This window comes from Corvus kubaryi, unplaced genomic scaffold (assembly GCF_017639235.1).
Source record: "Corvus kubaryi isolate FWS band 111438036 unplaced genomic scaffold, C.kubaryi_AGA036_p1.0 37393, whole genome shotgun sequence".
Taxonomy (NCBI): domain Eukaryota; kingdom Metazoa; phylum Chordata; class Aves; order Passeriformes; family Corvidae; genus Corvus; species Corvus kubaryi.
Window position 1 is genome coordinate 436840 of NW_024581132.1, and position 26898 is coordinate 463737.

The window sequence follows — 26898 nt, forward strand, 5'->3', positions numbered from 1 at the left end:
GCGCCGCGCTGCTCTGTGCTGTGCTCACGGATGCACAGTTTGGGGGCGAGGCCCAGGCTCGCGGCCCGGTGCAGCTGCTGGTGCTCAGACCAACTTTCCAAGGTTGCAGTATTAATTTTTGCAGCGCTTGTTTACCCAAGTAATTATAAGATAAGACGACCGCGTTCCGTTTGCGTCCGCCAGCCTTCTGTTTCCTTCGGCATTATCAGAAAAAAACTGACTGCTCATCAATACAAACAAAATGTTAACGCTGAGCTGCCGTGCTCCCTACAAAATTCCAGGAGGAGAAGCACGACAAGAGGAAGCTTCAATCAGGGAGCGTTTCGTCAGGAACAGACAAAGGACAATCTTCAGCTGATAACCACAGGTGTGGCGCCACTACAAAGTTGTAGGCGAAATTTATTCAAGTCACAGATTTTATTGAGAGGAACGACAACAGAAAACGGCTTAACAACAGCCAAGTGAGGATAAGAATAATGAGAGACACAATATTGGGTTAATTTGTTCTACAGAGAATTAGCCAGGTACCAAGGTTCCCCTCCGCTCCCCAAACTGGCGGCGTTGACTCGGCAAGCACTGCTGAGATTTTGTTATTTTAGTTAATGACTCCCGGGCCGCTCTTCCCTGTCCTCGGCCCCGTGGCTGCCCTGCTAACGGAGCTGGTGTGCGGGGACGGGACACGGTGGAGCAAAACCTGCCTCGTGTTAATCCCGTTTAATTCCCGACCGTTTGATTCCATTGCAGCGCCGTCAAACGGCCATGAATTAACAGTATTTGCTTATGCCACGGGCAGAGCGAGGGGACGGGGGCTCTTTGCCTCGTGCCGCTCTCACGGATCACACCGAGCCGTTTCCCACCGGAAACGTCCCCTCAGAAGGCACAGAGCAGCCATGCCCTGAATCGCTCCTGTTGTTGCAAAATGCGGAATATATTGGAATTGTCTGAAGTCAGGATGTTCTTTAATGTACGATCTTTGCGCACTTTCGCGTAGAGACCTAATTAGCGCATCCTTTCCTCAAGGACACCCTGGAGCTACCAAGCTACTACTTTCGAGGACGTAGTAAACCCAGATGTTGAGGCCTGTCTTTGTGTACGTTCCTAACTTGTTGAAACACTCCAATCAATTCCGTGTATCCTATAGCTGAACCATGTTCATTGTCACACTAAAACTCACACCTCCAGGTCAAAAAGAGGTGCAGACCCTTCCCCTGAGCATGAGGAGGAGTTGGCTGGGGTTACGTAACTCATGTGGAAATTACTGATCAATCCTAAAGGAAGGGCTGTGTTTGGGAGGTTTGCAGCTTTGGATTTCTGTGTATAAATAGTGGTGGTGGAAATCCGGTGGTTGTGCTGGATTTATGGAACACACCGAGCACCTGGCTCACACAGCACTGAAATAAATCATCGATGTCTCTCTTAATTACTGCCTTGTTGGGCAACACTGCTGCGTGTGCGGCCAAAGGAACCCCACACTTGCTTTTTATTAGCAAGGGAGGGTGTTTTTCCTGTCAAACTGCTCGTTTAAGGCTGGCTTTGGAGGGAAGTTGTCACACTCTGTGTCCTGGCTGAGTGTGAGGGCGCCTCAGGAGTTGGCATTCCCTCAGGCTTTGCTTTTCCGCTTGGATATCACTTTTGTGCCCTCAGGCTTTGCTTTTTCCCTCTGGGTGTCCCTTTCGTGCCCCAGGAGCTGCCCAGACACGTTTTGGGGGGGGCCGTCCCCTCACGCCCCCCGCTTCCCCTCACGCCCCCCGCTTCCCCTCAGGCCGCCATTGCCGTGCCCTCAGCCCACACCTAAGATGGCGCCGGCGGCGCCGCGGGCGCGCGCCCCACGTGACCGCGCGTCCCGCCCCCGCCCCTTCCCGGCGTGCCCCGCGCCGCCCCCCGACCCCGGAAGTGCCGCCGGTCCCGCTCGCCGCGGCCCGTCCCGGTCCCGCGCCATGGGAGTCCCGGCCTTCTTCCGCTGGCTCAGCCGCAAGTACCCCTCCATCATCGTCAACTGCGTCGAGGAGAAGGTGAGCCGGCCGCCCGGCACGGCACGGGCCCGCCGGCGGCCGCCCCGGGGCTCGGCGGGGCGGGCGCGGGGGGTCGGGGCCGGTTGGGCCGCAGCGGTGCAGCCCCCGGTGCTGAGTCCCCGCCGGGCCCCCGGGGGCTCCCCCGGGGCTTTTCCAGGGCGGCTCGGTGGGTGGGTGGGCGGGCGGGCTGGGGCTTTGTTTGGGTGTTGTTTGGGGTTTGGGGAGGTTTGGGCTCTCGGAGTTCTTTTCCGGAGCTGTAATCCCGGTGGAAGCGGCCGCTGTGCGGGAGGAGTTATCCCAGCCCCTCGCTCCTTCCCGCTGGCGCGCGTGAGCGCTCCTGGGAGGAATGCGCACGTGGAGGAAGTGGGAATGGGCGCTCGGAGCGGGAACCGGGCTTCTCCTCCACTTTCCCCCTCTCCAGCCGCTTCGCTGCAATTCCAGCCCTTCCCGGCTCTGCCTTCCTGCGACTTCGGGCCGGAAAAGTGGGATTCGTGGCGTTGGTGAAGCTTGAGTAGGGAACGGGGGGGGTGCTTTTTGCTGTTTCCTCTCTGTTTCTCACAGTCCCTGCTTTTCCACAACTTTTTTTGGGAATCAGAAGCCGCTTCGGGAGCGCAGCTGCCTGTCTTGGAACGAGTGAGAAAACGCCAAGGAAGTGGTTTAAAGCAGCCTGAGGGTCTGGAAGCTCCTCAGCCTCCCTGTTTCCAGGCGGATCCTGCTCCAGGGATGGGCAGCACAAGGAGGCAGGGCGGGAAGGGGACTTTGGAGGGGGAGCTGAGCTGTGCCTTGGAGCTGCAGGGGGTTCTTGGGATACCCACAGGCGCTTCCCTGCTTCCTCGGGCTCTCAGCCTCCTGACTCTTGCGTAATCCCCACAGCCGCGTCATTTGCGGGTCTTACTCGTTGTTCTGCAGCTCCCTGCTTTTCCCTGGGGCTTTATTGTTTGGAGAACCGCCCCAAGCCTGGGATGTCACACTGCATCCGAGCAGGTGCTGGCGCTCTGTAACCTGGAGCAGCCTCAGGGCAGGGTTTGTCTCGTTGCTGGTGTGTTCTAGCCCAGGATAAACATCTCCTGGCCGGACAGGGAGCTGGTTGTTCCAAAGGCATCCTCTGAAACCTGGCTTGCCGTAGCAGCAGGAGGAGGTTTCGGTGAAGGCTGTGGCACAGCCTTGCTGCAGGGTCCCACAGGTGCCTTTCCAGGCAGTATTGCAGCTGAGATGATGTTCGTTTACGTGGGTTTTTGTGGGCTGGTTCCTTCAGGCACATCCCTGCAGCCGCGGGAGTGTTGTGCCATCCTGTGGGACACGGTGGGAGGGGACAGGGAGGATGGCAGCGGGGGGGTCTCCCTTGGATTTACTGTGCCCTGAGCATGGCAAGTTCTCCTCCTCAGGGCTAACTCAGGGTGTTTCTGAGAAGGCAAGCTCTGGAGTTCCTGCTTCCCAAACTGCTCCTCCAAATAATTTGTGTTCTCTTTTGTTGGGTTGTACCGGCTGCGTTCTGCCCTTCCCGAACCCTGCTTTGCAGAGTTCAGAGCTTGTGCCAGGGCTTCTGCTCCTCCTTCCAAGGTGTGCCTCCCCTTGGGGAAACGCCTGGGAAGGAGATGAAGTGTGGGAGCTTCACGGTGGAGGAGATGGGGGAAAAGAGGGCAAAGGCATGGAATTCCATGTGGAGGCTGCGGAGGTGCCCGGCCTGCCTGCAGCAGGATGTTCAGCTCCGTGCTTCCCCAGGGCGCTGCCGTGCTTCGGGTTCAGGCAGCGAAACAGAGGAGGTTTGGCTAAAATTGTCAGTTGCTCTTGTGGTTTTATTGCAGCTGTGATTTCAGCCCCTCTCAGCAAGCTGGGAGGTTTATCTTACCTGTCGCTGCAAGAAGTGAATTTTTAATGGGGGATAATTAAGATCTAAGAATCTGTCTGGAAATTTTTATAGAAAAAGGAGGGGGTTGTGGGCTTTACAGTTTTTTCCCTTAATGCTGAGCTCCAGCAGCGCTGGCTCTGCTGGTCTCTGCACCAGACTCCTGGGTTGTGTCATCCCTGCTGTGAGCTGTCCTGAGGCTCTGGGAAGCCCCGGTGCAGGGGCTGTGGTGGTGATCCAGCTGTTCCTGGATAATAACCCTTCCAGACCCGTCACCTGAGAGCAGCCAGCATTTAAGCAGCAGTTACATCTGTAACAGGTCAGGGCAGTTTCCTCTGAGAGCAGATTTGCCCTTTTCGGCACATTTGTGAGTGTTTAGATTTATCTCCCCGTAACCAAAGCTGCTCTCACGTTTAGGCCAAACAAAGGTTTGTGTAGCCCTGGTTTTACTGATGGTGTGTCCCCTTTTTTTCGGTCTTTGGTAACTGAGCTTGTAGCAGCCAAAGTTCTTTGTTAAAATAAATGGGGGGACACAACCAATTCCTTGGGTTCGATTTGCCGCCAGTGAAGCGGCAGCTGCTGCTGTCCTCATCCACGTTGCCTTGTTCCAACTCAAGAGCACGTTGCAATTACAGCCAGGACAGCACACGGATAAATCGCATTCATTAACATTTTTTTATATTCAAATCTGGTCATAAATCTGAGAGTGGACTAGGACAGCAGGGAGAAGCTGTAGTTTGTCTTACTGTAGATGAATTTAAGCTTCTCTCACGATGTCATCAGCTCCGTGTGTGTTTTAGGATTGCTGTAAATCTCTCTAATCAGAAATTTTGTATCTATCTTTGTAGCTTGTCTCTTTGAAATATTGAAAAGTTGATCCTTGTTCTCTTACCTTGCTAGATTAATCAGATTTAAGAAAAAGAAATAATCTTCTTCTTAAGCTGAGCAGGAAGAATGAGAGGAAGATCTTGAAGATAATAAAAAATCCAGGAGAGAATATTCTTAACCAAATGGACAGGAATTAATAAAGCTGCAACTAAAGTATCATGTTTGAAGATCTGTTTTCAATGGTTTCAATAGAGGCCGTGGATGAGAAGCGAACAGTTTAGTTATATCACAAGAGATATCGCTGCCAGATGCTTCAGCCTTCCAGCAGGCTGCTGCATGAAAACCCCCACGGGTTTGTGAAGGGGGGCTCGTTTCCTGCCTCCCGGGGCTGCCATTCCTTCCGAATCCCCTTTAGCTCGGGGGAGAGCGTGGGGGGGGCATGCAGGAGACCCCGGGGGGTGGCCTGCAGTAGGGTACAATGTTTGCACCCAACACTTAGTTTCTGCTAAAACCACACCACCTGAGAGTGTGTGTGTGTGTCCAGAGAGCTCAGCAGAGGGAGCAAACAGTGCTCGGGGATGTCATCTGCCAGCATAACTGGGCCAAATATAAATACCAGAGAAAGGCTTTGGAGGGTTTAATTTTGGCCTTTTAAGAGGGGGATAAGCTCAGCCAGTCCTGCTGCTGCTTTAAGCAGGAAAATTGTCTGAAGTTGACAGCATGATCTGTAAGTTTTGGGGTTTTTTTCCTTCTGAATCCATGTTAGAGATGTGGGGAACTCACTCAGTGAGTAGCAGGCAGTCTGCAGACAGAAGTTCAGGGAAGTGCTTGATATTGGCTCAGCAGCAGCTTCCAAGCTCCATGTGATGGGAGAACTGGCGGTATCCCGGTTTTCCCTGTCCCGTGCAATCCTGGGACCATAGCCTTCACCTCAGAACATGCCACTCAGTTTTAAACTTGGCTTTATGCCCAGCTGCTCAAGAGCCCACTTTGTTCCACCTTTGTGGTGCGTTATGACCCGTTCCAGCCAGAATTCCTCTGAAAACCATCAGGCTTTTCCTTGCTCGGCTCCTGTCGCTTCCACACTGTTGGGATTTAATCCGGTGTGTTACAGGTGTGGCTGGTGGTGTTGCCTTGGAAGGGAGAATCAGAGTGTTGCTAACTGCCTTTTGACCAAACTAACCACAAAACCCAGCCACAAACCCAACAGCAGCAAAGGCCCAGACAAAACAAACCAGAAGTTAGGGTGAGGAAACAAAAGTGACCGTGGTTGTTGGGGGTGTTGAAGGATCCACTGCTGAAATAGTTCAGACACGCGGGTGGCTCCGGGTGGTTTGGGAGGAAGGAATACCGAGGGACACGGGAACTTCTCTCGTCAGCAGTGCTTTGTGGTTGAAAGCAGCTGTAGGAAGTGGTGCTGTTTAACAGTGAAGAGTTCCAGGTGATGTGGCTGCTCACTGCGATCTTTTCCTTCTGCGGCCGAAGTAGGCTTTTGTGAACCTGTGTGTGAATAGCTGCTGGTTATTTGTGCTGAAATCCTTGTCCTGACTGCGTCCCCAGGCCAAAGAGTGCAATGGTGTCAAGGTCCCCATCGACACGAGCAAAGCCAACCCCAACGAGGTGGAGTTCGACAACCTCTACCTGGACATGAACGGCATCATTCACCCCTGCACGCACCCAGAGGACAAGTAAGGCGCTTTGTGGGGCTCTTCACAGGTAACGCCTGCCTTCACTGGCGGCGTTTCAGGGGTTAAATCGAGTTTGCTCTGTGTTTTAGGCCGGCGCCCAAAAACGAAGATGAGATGATGGTGGCGATTTTTGAGTACATCGACAGGATCTTCAACATTGTGAGACCCAGGAGACTCCTTTACATGGCCATAGATGGAGTGGTGAGTATGGACACCTTCAGTTCCCAGCCGTAGAATCCTCGTCTCCCCTCAGTACGGCAGAGTCGTGGAGCAGCTTGTGCTGGAGGGGACCTTAAAGATCGCCTGGTTCCGCGTGGGCAGGGGCGCCTTCCACCGGCACAGGTTGCTCCGTCCAGCCTGGCCTTCAGTAGGTCTGATGAGAAATCACCTCTGTCAATAACTTGTAGCCTGAAGCAGCTCTCAGGACAGGAGACATTGTCCGGGTGTCCCAGGTGACCCGAGGTTTTCCATACTTTTCTTTCAGGCTCCACGTGCCAAAATGAATCAACAGCGGTCCAGGAGATTCAGAGCCTCAAAGGAGGGCATGGAAGCTGCTGAGGAGAAGCAAAAAATCCGACAAGAAATTCTGGCCAAAGGTAGGGCAGTGACCTTCTCAGGGGCTCTCCCACGAGAAGCACCTTGTTTGATCGCCGCGGCAAGGTTTCGAACGGGGCTGCGCGTGTGCGTTGCCGGGAAAAGGGGAGAACAAGCCCGGGGAAGGCTGGATCTGTGTTTTCCAAAGTTAAGAACTGAGACAAAATGTCATCTTTTTCTTCTTCGGTCTCCTGCCTGAAATGAGTTTGTGTTGAGTGCTCTTAATTCCTTTTGAAAATAGATTGAACAGAAGAGCGGGGATAAATGCAGTGGGAAAGAACCGAAACCCTTATGGAAGGAAGTACACGTTTGTAGGGCTTGATGAAAGGAGGATTGAGGCTTAAAAGCAGGGATCGGATGGAAGTACTCCCGCACAGGGTTAATGAGCTGCCAGCAAGGGGAGTTACTTGACAGTGGAAGCTCTAAATTCACTGAGGAAACAGAAGTCAGAGCAACTTTGAGGGTGGTGGTGACACAGCTGGAGTGAGAGGGGAGTGTGCTGCTGCTGTCTGGGCTTTGAAATCACTTTGCTGAAGTAACAGCGTTCGTAAACGTGGTAACACCTGTAGGGTGGAGGAGATAGTACAGTGGTAAGAGCTGGTTTCGTTTTGTTTTGTGGGAATTTTATTAAACAGACTGGTTTCAGTGAGTTAATTATTCCCAGGGGAGCTGTCTGGGTTTCCTCATGCAAAAATGTTGGCAAGGGTCCATCTGGACGTAACTCAAAAACTCTGTTTCTGTTGCTCCAGGTGGCTTTCTGCCTCCAGAGGAGGTGAAGGAGAGGTTTGACAGCAACTGTATCACCCCGGTGAGTGGCGTGGCCCTGTAGCCAGCGGTTGCCAGGGGCTGAATGAAGGTTTAATTTCTTCCCTCCCAACCCTTTTTAGGGAACCGAGTTTATGGACAATCTCGCTAAATGCCTCCGCTATTACATCGCCGACCGCCTGAACAGCGACCCGGGCTGGAAGAACCTGACAGTAAGTTCGCCACTTTCACCCTTGAGGGAAATGAAGGAGCTCTTTGGGATCCAGCTGAAGAGCAGTAGAAATTGGACAGGTTTGTCTCTTGGCCTGGCTCCGAGCTGTTACTGACAGCAGGCTGATCTGCACGTCCTGCTGGGACTTTGGAGGTCCATTTCGTGCTGATAGCTCCATCTCCCAGCACCATTTGCTGTGATTTCACTGAAGGGCCAAGGTGTGCTGCTGAAAGCCGCAATTTCCCCTCATGGGAGACAGGGCTTGAGGAATACTTTTTCTGCTGTCGGGGAAAGTGTGAAGATACATTGTAGTTGTGGTTTTGGCGCTGTTTTCTCTTTTCTAGTTGCTCCCTCAGCACGGCTGCATTTTCTCTGTGGCTCTAATGGCAGGCAGTGAAAATAACACACGTCAGCTTTCTGGGCTTGGAGATTCTCCCCTCTTCTTACCCAACCGCTGCACTCCCCCGGTTCTGTGCACACAAGGAGCAGAGCAGGCAGGAAATGCAGCTGCCTGTGTTATTTTGGCATGAGCTGACCATTCAAGTGCTCTAATGTGAGGGGCAGTTGGCTCTGCTCGATTCCCCCCATCAGATGGGGGTTTGTGGACACTAATGCTCGTCAGGATGGCAGGGAGAGGACGGGGTGACGAGGTCATGTTCCAGTGCATCAATGAGCTGAATCTGCGAGTTCTGCAGTGCTCGTTTCGTTGCCCTGATGGTTTATCAGGACACGTCCAAGGTGATGTGATTGTTTCAGTGGAATTTGAATCAACGTCAGCTTCAGCCTGGAACTGCCAGAGGAAAGTGAGGGTCTCTTCACTGGTTCCATGCTTGTAAAATAATTTCATCCTAAGTCACGTTATTTTAGTTGAGGCCACAAATTAGAGTTTCAGGTATTCATGAGTCAGGTGCTGTGTTCAGTGCATACGTTACTGGTTTTTTCCTGCGGCATCATTAGTTGCCGACGTGGTTTGGATGTTTTTCAGGTTATTTTGTCGGACGCCAGTGCTCCTGGTGAAGGGGAACATAAAATCATGGATTACATCAGGAGGCAAAGAGGTAAAATTCCAATTAATGTGGACATTTTAAGGTGCGGTCAGTAAGAACTCACTTGGCACGACTTTGACAAAATGCAATTTTCTTTTGTGCAGCACAACCAAACCACGACCCGAACACTCACCACTGTCTGTGTGGGGCTGACGGTGAGTTCCCTCTTGCTTTTGTGGTTTCTGGGTGATCACATCAACGTCTTGGTTGAGGCAGAACCTACTTTGCTTGTAAACTTTTTTCTAAAAAAAGCCCCAAAACTCAATGATGTTTATCCTTCATCACGTTTTATTGTTCTCTCTTGCTCGGTAGCTGATCTGATCATGCTTGGCTTAGCTACGCACGAACCAAACTTCACCATCATTAGGGAAGAGTTCAAACCAAATAAACCCAAGCCGTGTGCTCTCTGTAACCAGATGGGGCATGAGGTTAAGGATTGCCAAGGTCTGCCCAGAGAAAAACAAGGAAAGGTAAGAATTTTGCTGTTTCTAGGATTTTTTTAAACTGTAGTGTAGAAGGTGATCCTCAAATCGTTCTTGCTGTTGATTTTGGCTGAAGCATGATGCGAATTGTTATTGGGAATACCTGGCTTTCCTCTTGGAAGTAAAACCACAAAAGTATCGTGCCAAACCTGACACCCTCCCTTGTGGTGTTTTGTCGTTCGGGGGTTTTCCCACCGAATGAGAAAAAAGGATCAAGAACTAAACGTAGGTGCAGAGCAGCAAGGTACACGCTTGGCACAAGGGCTTGGGAGCCGGTTCTTGGATCCCTGTTAACCCCTCTCTCAGCAAGCCGTGAAAGTGGGGCTGGAGAAGCTCTGGGATGCGCTGGGATCTAACGCGAGTCCCCTCTGTTTTAGCATGATCAGTTCGCCGACACCCTGCTGATGTCGGAACAGGAATTCATCTTCATCCGCCTGTGTGTCCTGCGAGAGGTGAGGTGCAGCAGCCGCTTGCTGTGAATGCCACTTCAGACCCTGGGCTGCGTTTCCTAAGCTCCTTTCTCCTGTGTGCGTGTGTGTTGCAGTATTTGGAGAGAGAGCTCACGATGGCCAGCTTGCCTTTCACCTTTGATTTTGAAAGGAGTGTTGATGACTGGGTCTTCATGTGCTTCTTTGTGGGGAACGACTTCCTCCCTCATCTGCCATCTCTGGAGATCAGGTACATGAGAATGTGTTTTCTTTCCCTGCAAGAACGGCTCCTGTGCTTTTAACTGGCGCCAGTCTCACCCTGTGGTTTGTGTTTAGGGAGGGAGCGATCGATCGCTTGGTTAACATCTATAAAAACGTGGTGCACAAAACCGGGGTGAGAGTCCTTCCTCTTCCTTTAAAAATACCCGCCTGTGTGCTGCAGAGCGGGCTTGTTTCTCACCTCTGTTGTTCTCTGACCTGCAGGGCTACCTCACTGAAAGTGGGTTTGTGAACCTGCAGCGGGTCCAGATGATCATGCTGGCTGTTGGGGAGGTTGAAGACAGTATTTTCAAAAAGAGGAAAGACGACGATGTAATTATTTTGTTGCTGCTCTTACGTTCTTGGAGTTCGGTTTTAATCGCTTACTGTTAGCCAAAGACACTCCTTTAAGAGAATAAGGAGGAAAAAAAAACAAAGCCAGGTTTTGTATTTTCTTTGTTATAATCGCTGGTGAATTCTTCCATGCTCAAAAAATAATCTTGTGCTTCCAGCTGAGCTTCTTTTCCTGGAAATGCCAGTTTGACGTTCAGGTTTTCAGTTGGCCCAGGAATCACAGAATGAAAAAAACCTTTTCTCGAGTTCTCTTTCCCTGTTTCTGAGACTTTAATGTGTCTTTGACACTTTCTTTGGGCAGCTCTGCACTGCAGGCAAGGAGTCTGTGTCCTTTGACACTGCTGTCAGCCCCGAGTAAGGCTACAGCTAAATTTAGCAGATGGTTTAAGCCATTACCAGAGCTCTGGGGCTTTGAGTTCCCAGCTGGTTTTTTTCCCCCATAGATTTTCAGGGTAGGGTTAGGAAATTCCATCCCATTTCTGTTGGGTTTACAGACACAAGAATTGACCTGTGTCTCATTCAGAACATTCCCTGAAAACCTTGTGGCATGGTCAGTTGAGGATTATAAGGAAACCATTTTCCAAGGAATTTGTGTCCTTGACTGACTTTATTTCACTTTGTTCTTTGTTTAGGATAACTTTAAAAGACGGCAGAAAGAGAAAAGGAAAAGATTGAAGGTAAGTGAACTCCTTACCCAGTGCAGAAACTAGCAAGAATTAAAATGTCTACTTCTGTTTCTGGAGGTTGGAACTGCAGGTGTGATCATGGTGTCTTCTGGCCTGCGTGTGAACTATTTTGAAGTTTAAAAATTTTAAATTACGTTGAGGTTTTTTTTGCTATTTGGATATTTTAAGAATGGGCCCTTGTGTATTCAGTTCCACATAATGTTAGTCTGACAGTTGTGGGAGAGCATCACCTCAGTGCTGGGGAGATCACACAGCTCTTTCAGCAGCCTCGTGTGTGTTTATCTTGCAGAGGGATCAGCCTTCCTTTATTCCTGGTGGCCAGTTTTCCCCTCAAGCCCTGGGAAATCGATCCAGCCCGCAGGCAATCAGTAACCCTCGACAAGCTGCCTTTGAGATGAGGATGCATGACAGGCAGAACTCTGTGAGTACATGTTCAGAGGTGTTGGCACAGAGAAAGGAAATACTCCAGGCACCTTTTTCTCTGCCCCGTCGGGTTTTCTTGAAAAGCTGACACCTAAAACATTATTCTTCGAGGAAGTGGCTTTTAATGACTGATTTTTCTAAGCCTGCTTGAATAAAATTGTCTTCTTCATTCCTGCTTGGAATGATGCTTTTCCCTGGGGAAAGGAGAGACACGGATGAAGTTTTGGGCAAGGTGGTGTTAGTGAGGGAAGACAGGGAAGAAGTGCTCTGCTAGAAGTCCTGTTCACTTTAAATAACAATTACGACAAATATTTTCTTTCTGGGTAGAGATCTTCATCCAAGCAGCGACCAAATTAAAAGTTCTTTTCATCACAAAGATGTCTGTTCTGTCTCTGAAGTCAAAGTACAATGTGCTTTTCCAAAGTATAATTTGTGCTGCTCTTCCCTTTTAATCCCGAAACGTTTTTTGCGCCTGAGTCACGCAAATTAGTTCCCTTATGGAACGGGAGACGTTTCTTTTAGGCCCTAATATTAAAATAGGTAAATCTGAGAGGTGTTTAAAAGACCAGCTGTGAAGGAACTCAGAGTATTTCTGGCAGTTCTGAGCACCTTAGAAGCACCTTTTTTTTTTTTTCACTAATGCTGCAAAAGGAAGTTGTAGCGGAAGCTGCAGCGGTGCTCCAAAATCGGAATGTATCCGAAATGGCATTTTTAAATCAGTTCATACTGTGTTGTTTACTGCATCCTTTTCTCTCTCCAAGCCAGTGGCATCTTTGCCTCTGTGCATCAGTGCCTGCCTTTTAACAGGGATGAGTTTTTCCCTTTTGCTCCTTGACTCGATGGGTTAAGGGGTTGTGCAGCCTTTGCCTGGAGTTTTTTTGGAGCTGAAGAGAAGGCCCGTGATTATCACAGAGCTGTTAATTTTAACTTGAATTTTAAAAGCCTCATAAATCCTCCTCTCCTCTCCCCGCCCCCCTCCCCCTATTTATCTGTAATAATTCTGATCCTAGACAACTTCAGCATCTCCAAACACCAGCCTGACTCCTGATGGCAGCCCGTCCCTGGGAGGAGGAATTAAGCGGAAATCTGAGGATAGCGACAGTGAACCTGAGCCAGAGGATAATATCAGGTGAGGCCATTTTTTGTAGCACTTTGTTAGCAAATTGCTGAGATAGATGCAGCCTAATTAATGCCATTTAGCTCAGTGCAGCAGTGCCTTCGGATGCTTTCCTATGATCTTTTTATCCAGCAGTAATTAATGTGGAGGGTGAGAATATCCAGTAAATTCCGGTGAGATGGGTGAGCTCCGGCTGTTAAACCCAAGTATCCAGATTAGTATGCGTGCAGGTTTGCAGCCTCCAAGCCACTGCTCCCTCCGAGACCGAGCTTGGCGAGACATTCCCTGATTATGTGAGCGGAATGCCGCTGTTCCCTGGAATCTGGCAGCTGCTTAACCCGTGCGTCTCGGACTGCTCGCGTGGGCAGCAGCGTTTGTCCTCACTTCCAGTGGTCTCCTCCATCTCTGGTTTGCAGCAGGCCCGGGTTTGTCTCTGAGTTCTTGCACCGTCTTAGGAAGGCTGAGCCTGGGATGGTCGAGACAGGAATTTTCTGAGCATTAAGTACCAGTGAACCTGCACTGGTGAAGGGTTTCAGTGAAGCTCTTGCTGTTTGAGTCGAGGGTGAAGGCCCTTGCAGCTGTTCCTGAGAAATGCAGCCACGGGGATTTGGTGTCTGTGCAGTCAGGCCCTGGGTGGACGTGGGAAAACACCCAGGGTTGTTTCCTTGTGGAGTTCTGGTCACAGTCACCACAATGTGTTTGTGACATGTGGCCCATCAGCTTTGCCAATATCACAATTCTAGCTCTCATTCTTATTTTCTTTCCCATGTGTCTGTATCTGAGGGGACTGATTTTTTTTTTTTTTTTTTTAAATCAAGCAAGCAGAATTTTTATATAAAATCAGGATAACTGTTAATATTCCTTTCTGTCTGAGCGTCAGCAGAGGTTCTGAAAGAAGCTTGAACAGTGTGAATGAACTGTGGTGCTTTACGAGCAGCAGTGGTTCTGACAGGGTTGGTATTGCCAAGGAAGAGGATGTGCTACATTCAACCACAGTTCTTTAAGCTCTTGTAGCTCAGAATATTTTTCATGTCCTTTTCTGAGTGGAAGCTAATTCTATGCTTGGCATTGTAAATAAAAAGAACTGCATAGATGTCCTAGATACGGCCAGGCTGTTTGTGAAAATATGTTCTGTGTTTAGAATGACTTTGAAACCAGAACAAATTGTTGCAGTCGGCTGCAGATGGGTTTTATGTCACAGGAAGGTTTTTTGAATTTATGCGAGTGTCTGTCTGCCAGGCAGCTCAGAGCCCGCAGATGTTCTTGACTGCATCCCTCAAGCCTTCGGTGCCAGGAGCTCTGTCCTTGCTCACCTGCTTCTCTGGAAGCCTTGAAAACATCTCTTGGCTTCTCTGCCTGCCCATCAGTGTGAATCATCTTGGAAGGGTTTACAAAGGGTCCCTGTCCTGAGCAACTGTCTCAAGACAGAAGCGAGGGAAGATCCTCTTCGCAGAGCCAAGGGGATGCGCATCCCGTAAGGAAGCATGACGAGCTCATGGCTCTCTCCTGCAGCTCCACACACAGGAGTTAGGGCTCTGGGAGAGTCTGACCAGTGCCAGCTTGAGGTGACCTCTTGGAGTTGTTTGGAACAGAAGTCTGTTTAAGAAAACAAATCGTTATTAAGGGATTATGTGGTTTAACCAGTTTGGTTCTTTGCTGACGTGATACAGCAGAGCTGCAGGGTGCAGGTGCCCCTGTGTGAACGAGGAACAAGTGTTTGTTCTCCCTGCCCCATCTGTGGACAGACGTGAGGGGGAGCTGTGTGAAGGAAGGACGAGCCGTGGCCGAGGTGGCTGCTGTGATCCCAGCGTCCATCTCTGGCCTGAGAGACTGAAAATCCTGGGCAAAAAGGAGCTCATCTGATGTGAGGCAGCAAGCACAGGGCGCTGAGCTGCAGAAGTGCCTCTGGTAGTCACAGCTTGTCCAAGCAGCAGCAGAACACAGACATTATTATTACTGATTTGCTTGCCTTTGTATTTGGAGTAGCGGGAAAACACTGTCAGTTCTGCCAACAGTCACATTTTATTCTGTTGCTGCTGAGCATCACTTTTTCTGCATTCATTCAAACTGTATACAAATGGCAACTGAAGTAGCAAGGGGCTTGGTCTTACGTTGTAATTCAGACCTGCAGATGTGCATCTGTTAAGGTGTCCATCCATGGAAACGTGTTATCTGTGCCTGGTTGTGTTGCAGGTTGTGGGAAACCGGTTGGAAGCAGCGCTACTACAAAAACAAATTCGACGTGGACGCGTCAGATGAGAAATTCCGTCGCAAGGTTGTGCAGTCCTACGTGGAAGGGCTTTGCTGGGTTCTCAGATACTACTATCAGGTACCCCAGAGATTGTTGTCTGATTTTGTTTCGGTCTTGGAAAAGCCGTGGGGTTTTGTTGGAGATGTGAAATAAATGTGTGCCCAATTCTGTTTGACTCTGGGGGTTCGAATGCAGTTTCACCGTCCCTGGAGCTGCTGAAGGAGCAGCTGGACGTGGCACACACTGCCCTGATCTGGTTGACAGAGTGGTGATTGGTCACAGGTTGGACTCTGGTCTCAGAGTCTCTTTTCCAGCCTCGATGGTTCTGGGATTCAGGTTCTCCCATCAAGTGCCCCACCACTTGTTGGTGCAGCAAGAACTGCTGCTGTTTTCCCTTTCCCAGAAACAGTGACATTGCAGGTGACTAAATGAGGGAACAAAGGACAAAGCCTGTGAAATGTGAAATGCCAGTAAGAATTTGCAAGGGACAGAGTTGTCAGTCTCCTCCGTGGATTGTAATGCTGTTCCATGAAGTGTGTTGCGACTGAAGTAATCTGGATCCGATTTAAATCTTTTGATAATTGAGATGTCAGATTGGCAAGAGATTAGTGGGCCGTGGTGGGGTTTTGTCGCACTGATGGCTAATAAGGAGCTCCGTGCCCTGAAGGCAGAGTCAGATTGGCTGTGTGACCTGGGAGCACAATGTGCTCCAGCCTGTGCAGTTTGTCTGTCTCAGCAGGAACTTGGAGCTTCTGCATGGGGCTGTGTTAGGAAGCCACTGGGCTGGGGGAGCTCCAAAATAGGGTTGCTCGAGGGTCTTTGTTTGGCTTTTTTTCTTTTCACCACAGTAAAAACTGACTCCAGTAACTGCTGCTGGCTGTCTGTAAAAGTTGTGCCAGAATACATCACGTGCCTTTCCATTCCTACAGAAAGCTGATGATGCAGGGCATGTCCCACTAGTGGGAACATCTGTTTGGAGAGGGGGGAGAAAAAAGGGGAAAAAAGAATGAAAGCAATCCACCTGGCTTTTGAAACATTTGGAGCCTGTCTGAAGGACTGCAGCGAATAATTATAGGTGCTGTAATTTTGTACCAAAAATATCACTGGAGGAGCCTCGTTGACATTTAATTGTTCAGAACTGGAAGTCAGAATAGTAGTGGGCTTTTGTTTCAAGTGGTGCTGCTAAGAAAAATAGCTGAGGAGGTGAAAGCTTGACTTAGACCTCCTGGAGCCACGTTTCCTTTACGAGGTGCATGGTGTTCTGGTGTGTTCTGAGTTTGCTTGATTTTCTCCTTCCTGAGGACACGCTGTGTATTCCCCACTGCTCAAGGCAGGAGAACAGAAGGGGAAGAGCAGAGTGCTGCTCCAAGTGTGCGCTAGTGCTGGTCCTGGGGAGGGAAGCACCAGTTAGAACCAGGATGCTTTTCAGCCTGCGGCAGATGCTGGGTGTCTCTGCTCCCCCACGCCGCCCCGGGTTAGCAGCGGGATTTTGCTGTGTGCTGCAAGCTGGGTGCTGCCAGGACAGTACTGCTCCCTGCCCTTTGGTCATGTTTGGTGACCGGCCTGCATGGTTTGAATTTGCTGCTGTGCCTGATTTTGTGTTTTCTCCCCTCCCTGCCCCAGGGCTGTGCATCCTGGAACTGGTATTACCCTTTCCACTACGCTCCCTTTGCCTCGGACTTCGAGGGAATTGCAGACATGCCCTCAGACTTTGAGAAGGGCTCCAAACCGGTAGGGCTCTTGGTTTATCTGTTCGTTCACTGCTGATTTACCCTCCCGTTAGAAGTGTCCCACATCTGCTTGTCTGCTTTCAACAGTTCAAGCCTCTTGAACAGCTGATGGGGGTGTTCCCGGCCGCCAGTGGGAATTTTCTGCCGCCAACGTGGAGGAAGCTCATGACAGACCCGGTGAGAATCCATCTTGTATTCCTATCTGGAAGCTCAGGTCATCTTGCACTGGTGTGAACATGGCCTGCTGCTTCTCACTTCAGGCAGAGAAAATGCTGCAGACCGGGAGGGCAGGGATTTGGTAGGTGGCAGTGGTTCTTCAGAAATCCTTAGAAGTGATTTCTTGGAATTCAGATGACATTTCCCAGCTCTCTTACATTTCAGATGGTCTCGTTTCTCACAGAAACCTTCCAAAACTTAGTTGGGGAGCACATAACTTATCCTAATTAGCTCTCCTTCTTATCCTAATTATTCTCTCCTCCCGAATTCCTTATTTTAAATCTCTGAGTAACGCAAGTGCCCGTCCTCCTCGCTTTGGGCTTAGATGGCACTTAATGAAAGACGTTTCTGTTATCAGAGATCTTTGTGTTTGGCACCACGTGACATTCTGAACCCGTGCCAGAGTTGGCTTTCAAGGTGATTTTTGCTTTCTCAACTCTAGGAATCAAGCATCATTGACTTCTACCCTGAAGATTTTGCTATCGATTTGAATGGGAAGAAGTACGCTTGGCAAGGTGAAATTTCAGCTCTTTTTTTTTTTTAATTCTTAGACATTAGTCTTAAAAACCTTTAAAAATAAAGAGAAATTGGAAAATCATCTCAGTGAGAAAACACTGCAGCGAGTCACAAAGGTAACTTGTGTTACTTGTTGTGGGGACAAGCATTTTACAGCAGGTGTATTTTGGAAAAAAAAAATCAGCGTGAAGAGCAAATTACGGTTCGGTACCTGGTTTTGGAGTTTGGCAATGATTATTGGTAATTTCTGCAGTTATTCTAGATTTGTTAATTTGTCCTGAACTAGATTAATCATTCTTCTGTTTTCAGGAGCCTCAGTGTGTAATTGTCTTTTGTCTCCTTTGCATTTAATTAATGGATCTTGTTCTGCTCAATCAGTGGCTCATTAGTACTGTGCCAAAAATGCTTTGAGGAATATAGAAATATTTTGGAGCACACAAGGAATGGAGAAAAGAACTACAGCATCTATGCAGCTTTTCCTTTCTTTAGAGAAGGTTAATTTTCAAGGTCTGCCAGATTCTCTGGCTGGGTGTCATTTACACCGCAGGTAAAATTTTAGGTTTTCAGTTTGAGGGCAACAGGTTTTTTGTGAATAAAGGCACAGAAAGATCTGATTTCTGAAGCAAAAGTGCAATTTGAATCAGAATCACTCTGCTGTAGCTGTTTCTTGGCTCAGGAAACCTACCAGAGTGCGCCATCCTGGTGTCTGTTTTTGGGGTTCTTCTGGGTTTTTCCAACAAGCATGAGAGAACACTGGTTTGGTTTTCCCAGGTGTGGCGTTGTTGCCCTTTGTGGACGAGCGGCGCCTCAGAGCTGCTCTGGAGGAAGTGTACCCTGACCTCACTCCTGAAGAGAGTAAGAATTGGAGTGCTTTGTTAAAGAATTGGGGTGCTTTGTTGAAGCAGTGGGGTGTTTTGTTGAAGCATTGGGGTGTTTCGTTGCCACCTATGTATTTCACCCTAAATGAACAAGGTGCACTCGATGTTTGGTTGGGACTCTTCCTCATGGGTGCTGCTGGTAGTTGGAGGGATCCTCAGTGGATTTGCTTTTGTAACTCTGGTTCAGCTTATAAAGGCCAGCGTTTGTTTCTCTGTGTGCAGAAATAACATCTGGTTCTTGGGGGTAAACTGTGGGAGATGTGTGGGGTTTGGGGCTGGGTTTTGTCAGTTCTGTCTGTATCTGCAGTGTTCCTCTGTTCTAAATTCAGCATTTCCCCACTGAACACAAGATTCCTATTATTTTACTGCCTGCCAGCTGTCCTTGTGACCAGGCACGTCCCGCTCTGGGCAGACATTGTCTTTCCTACACTCTCAAGGAGCATTCAAGGCTTCCTCCTAAATCACAGTGAAACTCTGCTTTTGTGGAGGTGTCACCAGGGCAGTGGTTGCTGGTTTGCTGCGTTCCTTCTTTCCTTCCCTCTGAACTCCTGCCCCATGCCCATCATTTTTCCAGGCAGAAGGAACAGCCTTGGCGGTGACGTTCTCTTTGTTGGGAAGCACCATCCGCTCTGTGACTTCATTGTGGAACAGTACAAGACCAAAAACACAGAGGTGGGTTGCACTTGTTGCTCGGTGGAAATGGTCAGGTGGGAGGGGTGGTGAAGTGCTTCAGCTGGAGAACTCCCTTCTCCGCAGGCAGTGGATATCCCACCGGAGCTGTGCCACGGGATCCAGGGAAAGCTCACGCTGAACGACAACGCCGTCCTCCCAGATCAGTGAGTGTGGCCTGCGGGGTGGGTTCCTGCTGCTCAAGGACCTGGCCTGCACTTAGGGCCGTAGAAATATTTGTGTGCCCACGAGGGGTGAATGAAAGCTCCTGCCGAGGCCGCGTGCGTAGTTCCGAGGGTTCACAGCAGGCCTGCATTACCTCCAGCATGGGGGAGACCCCCAGCAAAACAGTGAAACTCTCCTTCTATGATCCCATTCTTTTAACCTCACAACTCGGCTTTTAAAGCAGCCCCAGACGTCTTTTGAACACGCCAGTGCATTTGTTTATTTGCTGAGGAGTCTTTGTTTGTTTGTCGTTTTGCCAGTGGAAGGCAGATTTTTCGGTGTTTAGTTATTGTTTTAATGAGGTAAACAAGGCCTGGGTAATAAAAGTAGTAGTGCTCTGTGGCCTTGTTCATGTTTTGGCTTCTCTGCTTTTGTGTGAATGCTCATGTGGGCTGATGTGACTCCCCGTTAGTGCACATTGCCTAAAAACCCCAAAACTCAGCTTTTTATATGCCAACCTGCATTACGTGAGAGAAAAATCCAGGTAGTGATAGCTTAGATATATTTTGTCCGTGTCAGTTTAGGCTGTAGCACTAAAATCAGGGCTGTTCCCAGCTGTATGAAGAATACCCATATTTTTAGTTTTCTAGAGAATGCATCCAGTTTGAGGAATGATCAGTGTAACCTTCACCTTGTAGGGCACACACTCGTTTCTCTGACCGTGCCCAGAGGCACAAGCAGCTGTTCAGTGCCTCGTTTTTGTTAAGTGCACAAACACTGGCTTGGTCGGACAGAAAATGTACCCCAGGTCCCACTAATAGGCATTTCTCTGTTCTTGTCATGGTTGTGAAAGAATACCAGCGAGTCAGAGTTGTTGTTCTTGGAGGGAACAGGAACAAGAAACCCCTTCTGGCATTGCCTTCCCTAGACAGACCCTAGAGAATCCCCACACAGCAGCTGCGAAACAAGCGGCATCACGGAACATGGATTTGGTCGCTCCGGTGCTTGCAGAAGCACTTGGTTTAGGGGAAGGGCGAGTTAACTTTGGAATAAGTGTTTTGCAGGCTCAGTTGGCAGAGCAGCAGATGGTGAGAAATGTGTTACATGGTGTTCTGACAGAGGTTTTTCTCTTGGCCAGGGTGGTGGAGTCTCCTGTTCCCATGCTGCGGGACCTTACGCAGAACTCTGCAGTCAGGTCAGTAAACTCTGGGCTTTGATGTGAGGGTGCACAGCATGCAGCACTCAGAGCCCTGAAAACCTGTGTCATTTTTATCTCCAGAGGCACGGCTTGGTTCAAGCAGAACGGCCGTGCAGAGGCGGTAAGAAATGCCGAGTCGTGCCGTGTCAGGACACTGTAGGAAGGATGTCCTAAATGGGGGTGTTGTTACTGGCAGTGATGAGTTAAAGGAAGGGTTCAGCTGTTCCATCTGCCGCTGTCAGGAGGCTGGAATTGTTCTGTGCTTCTCCCTGCCTCTCTGTCCCCAGGATTTTTCTCCCTGTCTTTGGAGATGGTATATGAGCAGTCAGGATGCTGCTCTTCATCTTAGGCTGAACTTTCCAGGGAGCCATTACTCTCTTTCCTTGTAGCCTCGTTCTTTCTTGGTCCTGGAAACCATGAATTCCAGCTGGAAGAGTGAGGTTATTCTGCTTATCTCTTTGCTTCTAGCTTTCCTGGTGATAAAGCAGCGATTACTGTTTCACTTTGTCCTTGTTATCCAGTGAACCTAACCCTCAAATACTTTCTTCTAGCATCTCCTTCAAAGACCCACAGTTTGCTGAAGACTTTGTTTTCAAGGCTACCGTGTTACCTGGGGCAAAGTAAGTGTCACCTGCCAGCTTTCGAGTCATTCCAGTCTGATTTATTGCTCTGACTGTTTGCTCCTGGTGAGTGCTCATGGAACTGTTGTTATTGTTAAGGAAACCTGCTCCCGTTCTGAAGCCAGGAGACTGGGAAAAAACCAACAGTGATGGCAGGCCTTGGAGGCCGCAGCTTGGCTTCAACAGGGACAGGAAACCAGTGCACTTGGACCAGTCGGCGTTCAGAACCTTGGGGTAAGGCTGTGGGGTGACCGCTGCCTTGCTGGGGGGACTGCCCTCCTCGTTCCTTTTTAAATTCGAGCAGGAAAGGGACAGGCCTGGAGTGTCCGAGCTTAGGTGCTGGTTTTTCCATGTTGGACACCTCAGGGTGGGATATTTGAATTCAGTATTGCTGAAAACTGAACGGTTTTGCAGGAATGCCTTGCTTGCTTCTTGATATTTCCCCCCCCCCGCCCCCTAAATATTTCTAGCTCACTTTCCTGCTGTTTTAGGTTTTTAAAGCTTGTTTGATCAATACTTCCTAGAGGGTACAATGAGGATATTGTGCACAAATGATAATTACGACTGTTAATGAAGACAGGAATGTCTTTTATGCTTTTAAAAACGAAGAAGCTTCAGAAATGAAATGGGTTTCCAGACCGGAGAGTGCAAGGAGCCGTGCATTTATCAGAGCCAGAGAAGGGAATGTTTTAAAGGAGACTGTAACACTGGCAAATAAAGTTAGACTCTGGAGTGTCTCCTTAGGAAGAGAAAATACCTTCTTCATCTTATGCCTCTGGAGGAGCTGCAAGAAGGAAAAGCACCTCCTTTTAGGAAGGAGAAGCGGGGCTGTCCTGGGGCTGCACTTGAGAACCCTCTTGCACGTCACAGTCACAATAAAAGGCACAGCTGTGGCGTTGGAAACCCAAGCATTTCCCTGGGAGCAGCTCCCAAGGCCTGTGTGTGTCGGGACGCGCCTGGGCCCCGATCCACCGGTGCATCCCTGGGCCGTGGGATGGGCTGGGAGGCAGCTGTGCTGGGAGATGGAATCACCACGGCATCCTGACCTGCTCCCTTGCCATTTCTTCCCCTGACAGCCACACGATGCCGAGGGACCGGGGCATGCCAGGCATGTATCCCAACGCCGTGCCGCTCGGAGCTTACGGCAGCCCTTACGCCAGGCCCCTCATGGGCGGGCAGCAGCAGATCCCCAAACTGCTCTCAAGTAAGTGGGCTCTGCTTCCTGCTTCTCACAGCTGGGTTGGTCTAAACGTGATCTATATGTATTTCACTTATTTATCTGTGGTTCAATACGCCGTGGAGAGGAGAACATGGGGAATGGGAAGGCAGAACCGCCAGTCAGGCATTGCAGTTTCAAATTCATCTCCAAAAAGAGAGTATTTATGTGGGTTTGGGGAGGTTTTGAGGAGCTCAGCAGTCCCCGTGCTGCTGTTCCTGCCGAGTCCTGGTGTGCTGTGGGAAACGCTCCAAACTGCTCTGTCTGTCCCACGTCCCTGGAGCCGATCCTGCCCGCGAGGCGCTTCCCGAGCTCTCGTCCCCATGGCTCCCGAGCCCCTTGTGCTGAACAGGCAGCACTCTGCAGGCAAATGCCCCCCAGTGCCATTGTCTGGCTCAAACTGAGGAGGTTCGGAGCCGCTGGTGGATGAGAAACCCCAGTCCATCTGGTGGCCTTGGAAGACTGTCAGGTGGCTTTCCTTGGCGCACGCCTCCTTCCCCTTCAGAGCGCCGCAGCCGTGTTCTGCAGGTGTGCCTGGCAAACCTCAGAGCAATTGGTTGGGCTCTTCTTCCCTCCTCGTTGTGCTGCTTTTTCCACGGGGCAGAGGTTGCTGTCCTGCTGTTGTCTGGAGCAGCAGGGAGAGGAGCCAGGTGGAGCCGCCTCACGGAGGCTCCTTCACTGCACAGGGCCGCGCTCCCCGGAGCCGCTTCCCGGCGCGCTGCTTGCAGGGACACCGCAGCGCTGCACGCTGCAGACGTGCTCTCTGCCACTTCACTGGGTTGTGTTCCTCCTCCTCTTCTGCTGAGACGCCGAGCTGTCCCAGGAGACTGGACTTATACTCTAATTAACTTCTCATTTGCGTGGACTGCTGTGTGAAATCTTTGCAACTGATTACGGCAGAGCTTGACACAGAATTTGGAGATTCTTTCAGTGCCTCATTACTTGAGGCTGAGAACAGCTCATGTCCATCCGGAGGATGGATCCAACTGCCTGAGGGCTGCGTAGCTCCCTAGAGCCATTCCCCAAACCCATCCTGCTGCCTGGCCGGGAGGGTCAGGCCCCAGCCCGGCCCAACTGGGACTGTCAGTGGCGAGTGAACCACATGTGCCTCAGCTCCTCTTTTACCAGGCAGAGTCAGACCTGCTTAAACCTGTGTTAGGAGAACACCTCCAGGTGGCACGGCCCCAGATTTCTGCTGGGATCAGCCTTTTGGATGTTCACCTGCCTCAAGACTGTAACACATCCTGGGTTACGGTTTGCATGGGTCTGGTGCCCAGCAGGCCTGTGAAGGTGAGGAGTGTCAGCAACTCCCCAAACCTGGCTGCAGGGAGGCTCTTGCTGAGTGGGAGCAGTCTGCCTGCTTCACGAGCACTTGGGCCGGTTTCCCCCAACAGCGTTCTGCCTGGACCCCAAAGGTGTTCCTAGGTCTGGCAGGACAGCCTGTTGCCTTTTGCAGTCCCCCCTGTTCAGCCCCCAAGTGTCTCCATCAAAGCACAGGCACCTTCAGCTAGAAAATCGAGTTAGAAGAAACGGGAAGGCCTCTTGGATAGCACAGTCTCCTGTGTCCGAGTTGCGTTCATCAGCTGTACCGTTGCCAGAGAGCCGCTGTTGTGGCGTGGCTGGACTGGGAAGCATCCGGAGCCCACACATCCCCAAAAAACCACAGCTGATGTGGTCAAAATCCCCCACGTTCAGTGGCACTGACGCAGAGCAACTTTCCCCGGGGCGTGTGGTATTTTTCTACGCACGCTGCGGTGAAATCAGCCTCCGGAAGGGCGACGCGGTCAGGCCAGGAGCCACCTCCTCCTCGGGAGCCGGCTGGGGGTGTTCCTCGCCGGTGCTCCCTGATTTGCCTTGGACGTGCCAATTTTCAGCTGATGAATAATTGTCTGCGCTGATAACTTGGGGAGTCAAGTGCGGGGTGGCAGCGCTCTGGGAATGGCGGGTTTGGCTCCTGCAGCACAGGACATCTGATTTATGACTCGCATGGCAGGCAGTAAACTTGTCAATTAGCTGCGTTGGAAAAGTGGTTTTGATTAGTGCAATCAGTAAACACGAAATCTCCTCTTTGATTGCCACCCTGATTAGATAAATTGTTGCTTGAGGAGCTGCTGGAGGAGGCAGTTTCTTTGGCCTTATAGCTCTAGGAAATGCCTATGTTTTGCAGCCTAAAGAAAATGTTAATTGTCATTCCTTCTCCCACTTTGTACCTTTCTGAAGTGCAATTCACCGCTCCAGACTCTCTCCCTCCAAGGTTGTTCAGTCAGCCGCACAAATGAATAGTAATAAGGGGGCTTTAAATGTTTTGATGATGTTTCCACGAAGCCTCGCTTAAACTGAGCTGCAGAAAGGTGTGGTTACAGCAGGAGAGCTGGGCCCTTGCTCGCATGGAGAGGGAGGGTCTGGAAGCAGGATGCTGCCTGTGTTTCCGTGCTGCTGCTGCTGCCTGTGAAACTTGGAAATTATCAGAAACAGAGTGTGTCCGTGTGCCGGCCATTATCCAGCTGCTGGAACCAGCTGTTGGAATTAGGTCACACTTGAAGGCCATTGAAAGCCATCAAAGGTGTCAGTGAAACTGGAGCTTTTGATTGACGCTGGCCCCGAGTGCTGGGGGCTGCCTGGGTGCTATTGAGGAGCTGCTGCTTTTATCCTGTTTGCTGACCGGGTTATTTAGAAGGACAACAAGCGTTTAATTGCGGGCCCTGTTAAAGCAATGTTGGTCCTGCCTCGCCTTTGTGCAGGGCTGGTTTGGGTGGCACAAACAATGGACGAGTGGGTGGTCTCCCGCACGCCAGCGCTGGGGCTCTGGCCAAGGTTTTACCCAGAAAGGCTTAATTCAGTCTGATTCCATTATCTGAGACATCATTAGTAGGTTTTTATTAGGGTATTATCACTGGCCACGTTAACTTTTAAATGCACCTTTACTATCTCTGGTGATAATGTATTTATATTTCATTTTAATGAATTCTTTGTCTTTTGCATCCTAAGTAGAACTGTACTTCCTTAAACTGTGAGTAAGGCAGAACTGCTGACGTTATTCCATGCTCTGGCCATTGTTTTACTTGCCTTTATGGAATAATTCAGCCCAGTCAGAGGGAAACCGGCCCACCCGTGTTTTGGCTTTGACATCGTTGTTGGTCACAAACACTTGTCCAGGGGCGACACAGTGCTGGGTGCGTATTTTTAACGTACCGATGAACGCACTGCTGAGAGATACAGATATTAAATGGAGTTGTTAGGGTGACAGACAAGGTTTTGCATCTTCAAAAACTCAAGAGGAGGCACCTGGGCAGCATCTAAGCTCTAACCAACGCTAGCTCTGGCAATTAAAATTTGTAATTCTCTATTATGAAGCTTATTGGACGTGCTAAAGCTGAAAAAGTTGCCTTTTCTCGGCGGGCAGCAGGACTCTGTCCAAGGCGGCAGCAGGAAGCCGTGACTTGGGGCGTGTTTGCGCTTGCACGTCCAGTCTGAGCTCTCCTGTTCTGGCTTCCCAACAGCAGCTCTGGGGCACGCAGAGGAGCGGGGCACAGCTCTTGAGCTGTTCTTGCTCTCTCTTATTTGGCCATCTCGTTTCGCCCTCCAGATCTTCGACCCCAGGAGTCCTGGCGAGGTCCCACGCCCTTGTTCCAGCAGACGCCGCAAAGGTAAGGCAGGAGGGACGTGAAACGTGCCCGGGAGGGTGGATTGGGCTCTGCCAGCCTTGCCAGTGTTTGGTTTTCCCTCCTTTGTTTGGAATATTGTGGTTTAAAATTGTGGAAATGATGCTGCGCGGCAGGTTTTTTGAGTTAATTAATGTCCGTGATTTATTGATGTTTTGAGAGCCCACTCCGTGGTGTTCACCCTTTAAAAGGCTCGAGTACTTTGTATTAAAAAAGACGAGGGAAAAACACTTTCCATTAAAACTCGGGCTTCAAAATTAACTTTACTGTTGGTGCTTTGGTACCGTTCTTGGTTCTTTGGCCTTTATCTTATTGAAGCTTTTGAGGTACTATGAAATTGAACACAGAGAGCTTAAAACTGCATTAGATTTTGGACAGGCTAAACAAATTTCTTTTTAGGAGGGCTGTGGAGCTTAATGAGGCATAACTAATGGTGTTCCACTTTTATCATTCCTGTGCCGCAGCCGCAGCGTTAGCACAGACCAGCCATTGATTCTTGCTACAAACCTCTTGAAGTCCTAATCAGCTTCTTTGGTACAAGTTTTTCAGGCCTGACAAGCCCATTGTAGGGCAGTGTCACTGTAGGTCAGTAGTTATTAGTTGCCACTGAAAACAGTTTCTTTAACTACTTAAGGCTGAACTGAATTAAATGCAGAAGGGACTCGGGGAAGGATTATGGAATCTGCAGCCCAATAAGTGCCATCGAATAGAAGGAATGTGACATGGTTTGATAATCAGGGATGTTTTACATGCGTCCCCTCATTGATGGCTTGTGTGTGTCCTTCGGTGGGGTGGGCTCAATAAACCCGGGCTACCTGTGGCAGCCATGAATAATGACATTTATTTTTATGGTTATGGAGGAGGGAGGGAGGGAGGCAGGGAGAGAAGTTTCTGCTCTGAGGCGCAGCCTTTCTCCCTTGGGTTTATTTGCAAATGTTTCGCCATTGAAAATACGGGCTTTGGGGGAATTTAGCGAGCTCTCCACAGTCACTTTCCATGGCAACCATCTTGATCCCCACTGAAGTAAGCCTGGCTCCCT

The 26898-nt window shown here is 50.0% G+C and overlaps 1 protein-coding gene across 1 annotated transcript in view; it reads left to right on the forward strand.

The window, feature by feature from the left end:
* The first annotated feature begins 1881 nt into the window (after positions 1-1881).
* XRN2 (5'-3' exoribonuclease 2) overlaps positions 1882-26898 on the forward strand; it is a 32428-nt gene continuing 7411 nt past the window's right edge. The window contains exons 1-28 of the mRNA XM_042038879.1: positions 1882-2012; positions 6247-6374; positions 6464-6575; positions 6859-6970; positions 7718-7776; positions 7856-7945; positions 8930-9002; positions 9095-9145; positions 9303-9460; positions 9850-9924; positions 10017-10150; positions 10237-10294; positions 10384-10491; positions 11145-11189; positions 11488-11619; positions 12632-12750; positions 14932-15067; positions 16613-16720; positions 16807-16896; positions 17378-17450; positions 18223-18306; positions 18904-19001; positions 19086-19165; positions 20302-20358; positions 20913-20981; positions 21081-21215; positions 22058-22185; positions 25784-25844. Coding sequence (XP_041894813.1) covers positions 1938-2012; positions 6247-6374; positions 6464-6575; positions 6859-6970; positions 7718-7776; positions 7856-7945; positions 8930-9002; positions 9095-9145; positions 9303-9460; positions 9850-9924; positions 10017-10150; positions 10237-10294; positions 10384-10491; positions 11145-11189; positions 11488-11619; positions 12632-12750; positions 14932-15067; positions 16613-16720; positions 16807-16896; positions 17378-17450; positions 18223-18306; positions 18904-19001; positions 19086-19165; positions 20302-20358; positions 20913-20981; positions 21081-21215; positions 22058-22185; positions 25784-25844 — 2648 coding nt within the window. The 5' untranslated portion in view covers positions 1882-1937. The remainder of the gene's footprint in view (positions 2013-6246; positions 6375-6463; positions 6576-6858; positions 6971-7717; positions 7777-7855; positions 7946-8929; positions 9003-9094; positions 9146-9302; positions 9461-9849; positions 9925-10016; positions 10151-10236; positions 10295-10383; positions 10492-11144; positions 11190-11487; positions 11620-12631; positions 12751-14931; positions 15068-16612; positions 16721-16806; positions 16897-17377; positions 17451-18222; positions 18307-18903; positions 19002-19085; positions 19166-20301; positions 20359-20912; positions 20982-21080; positions 21216-22057; positions 22186-25783; positions 25845-26898) is intronic.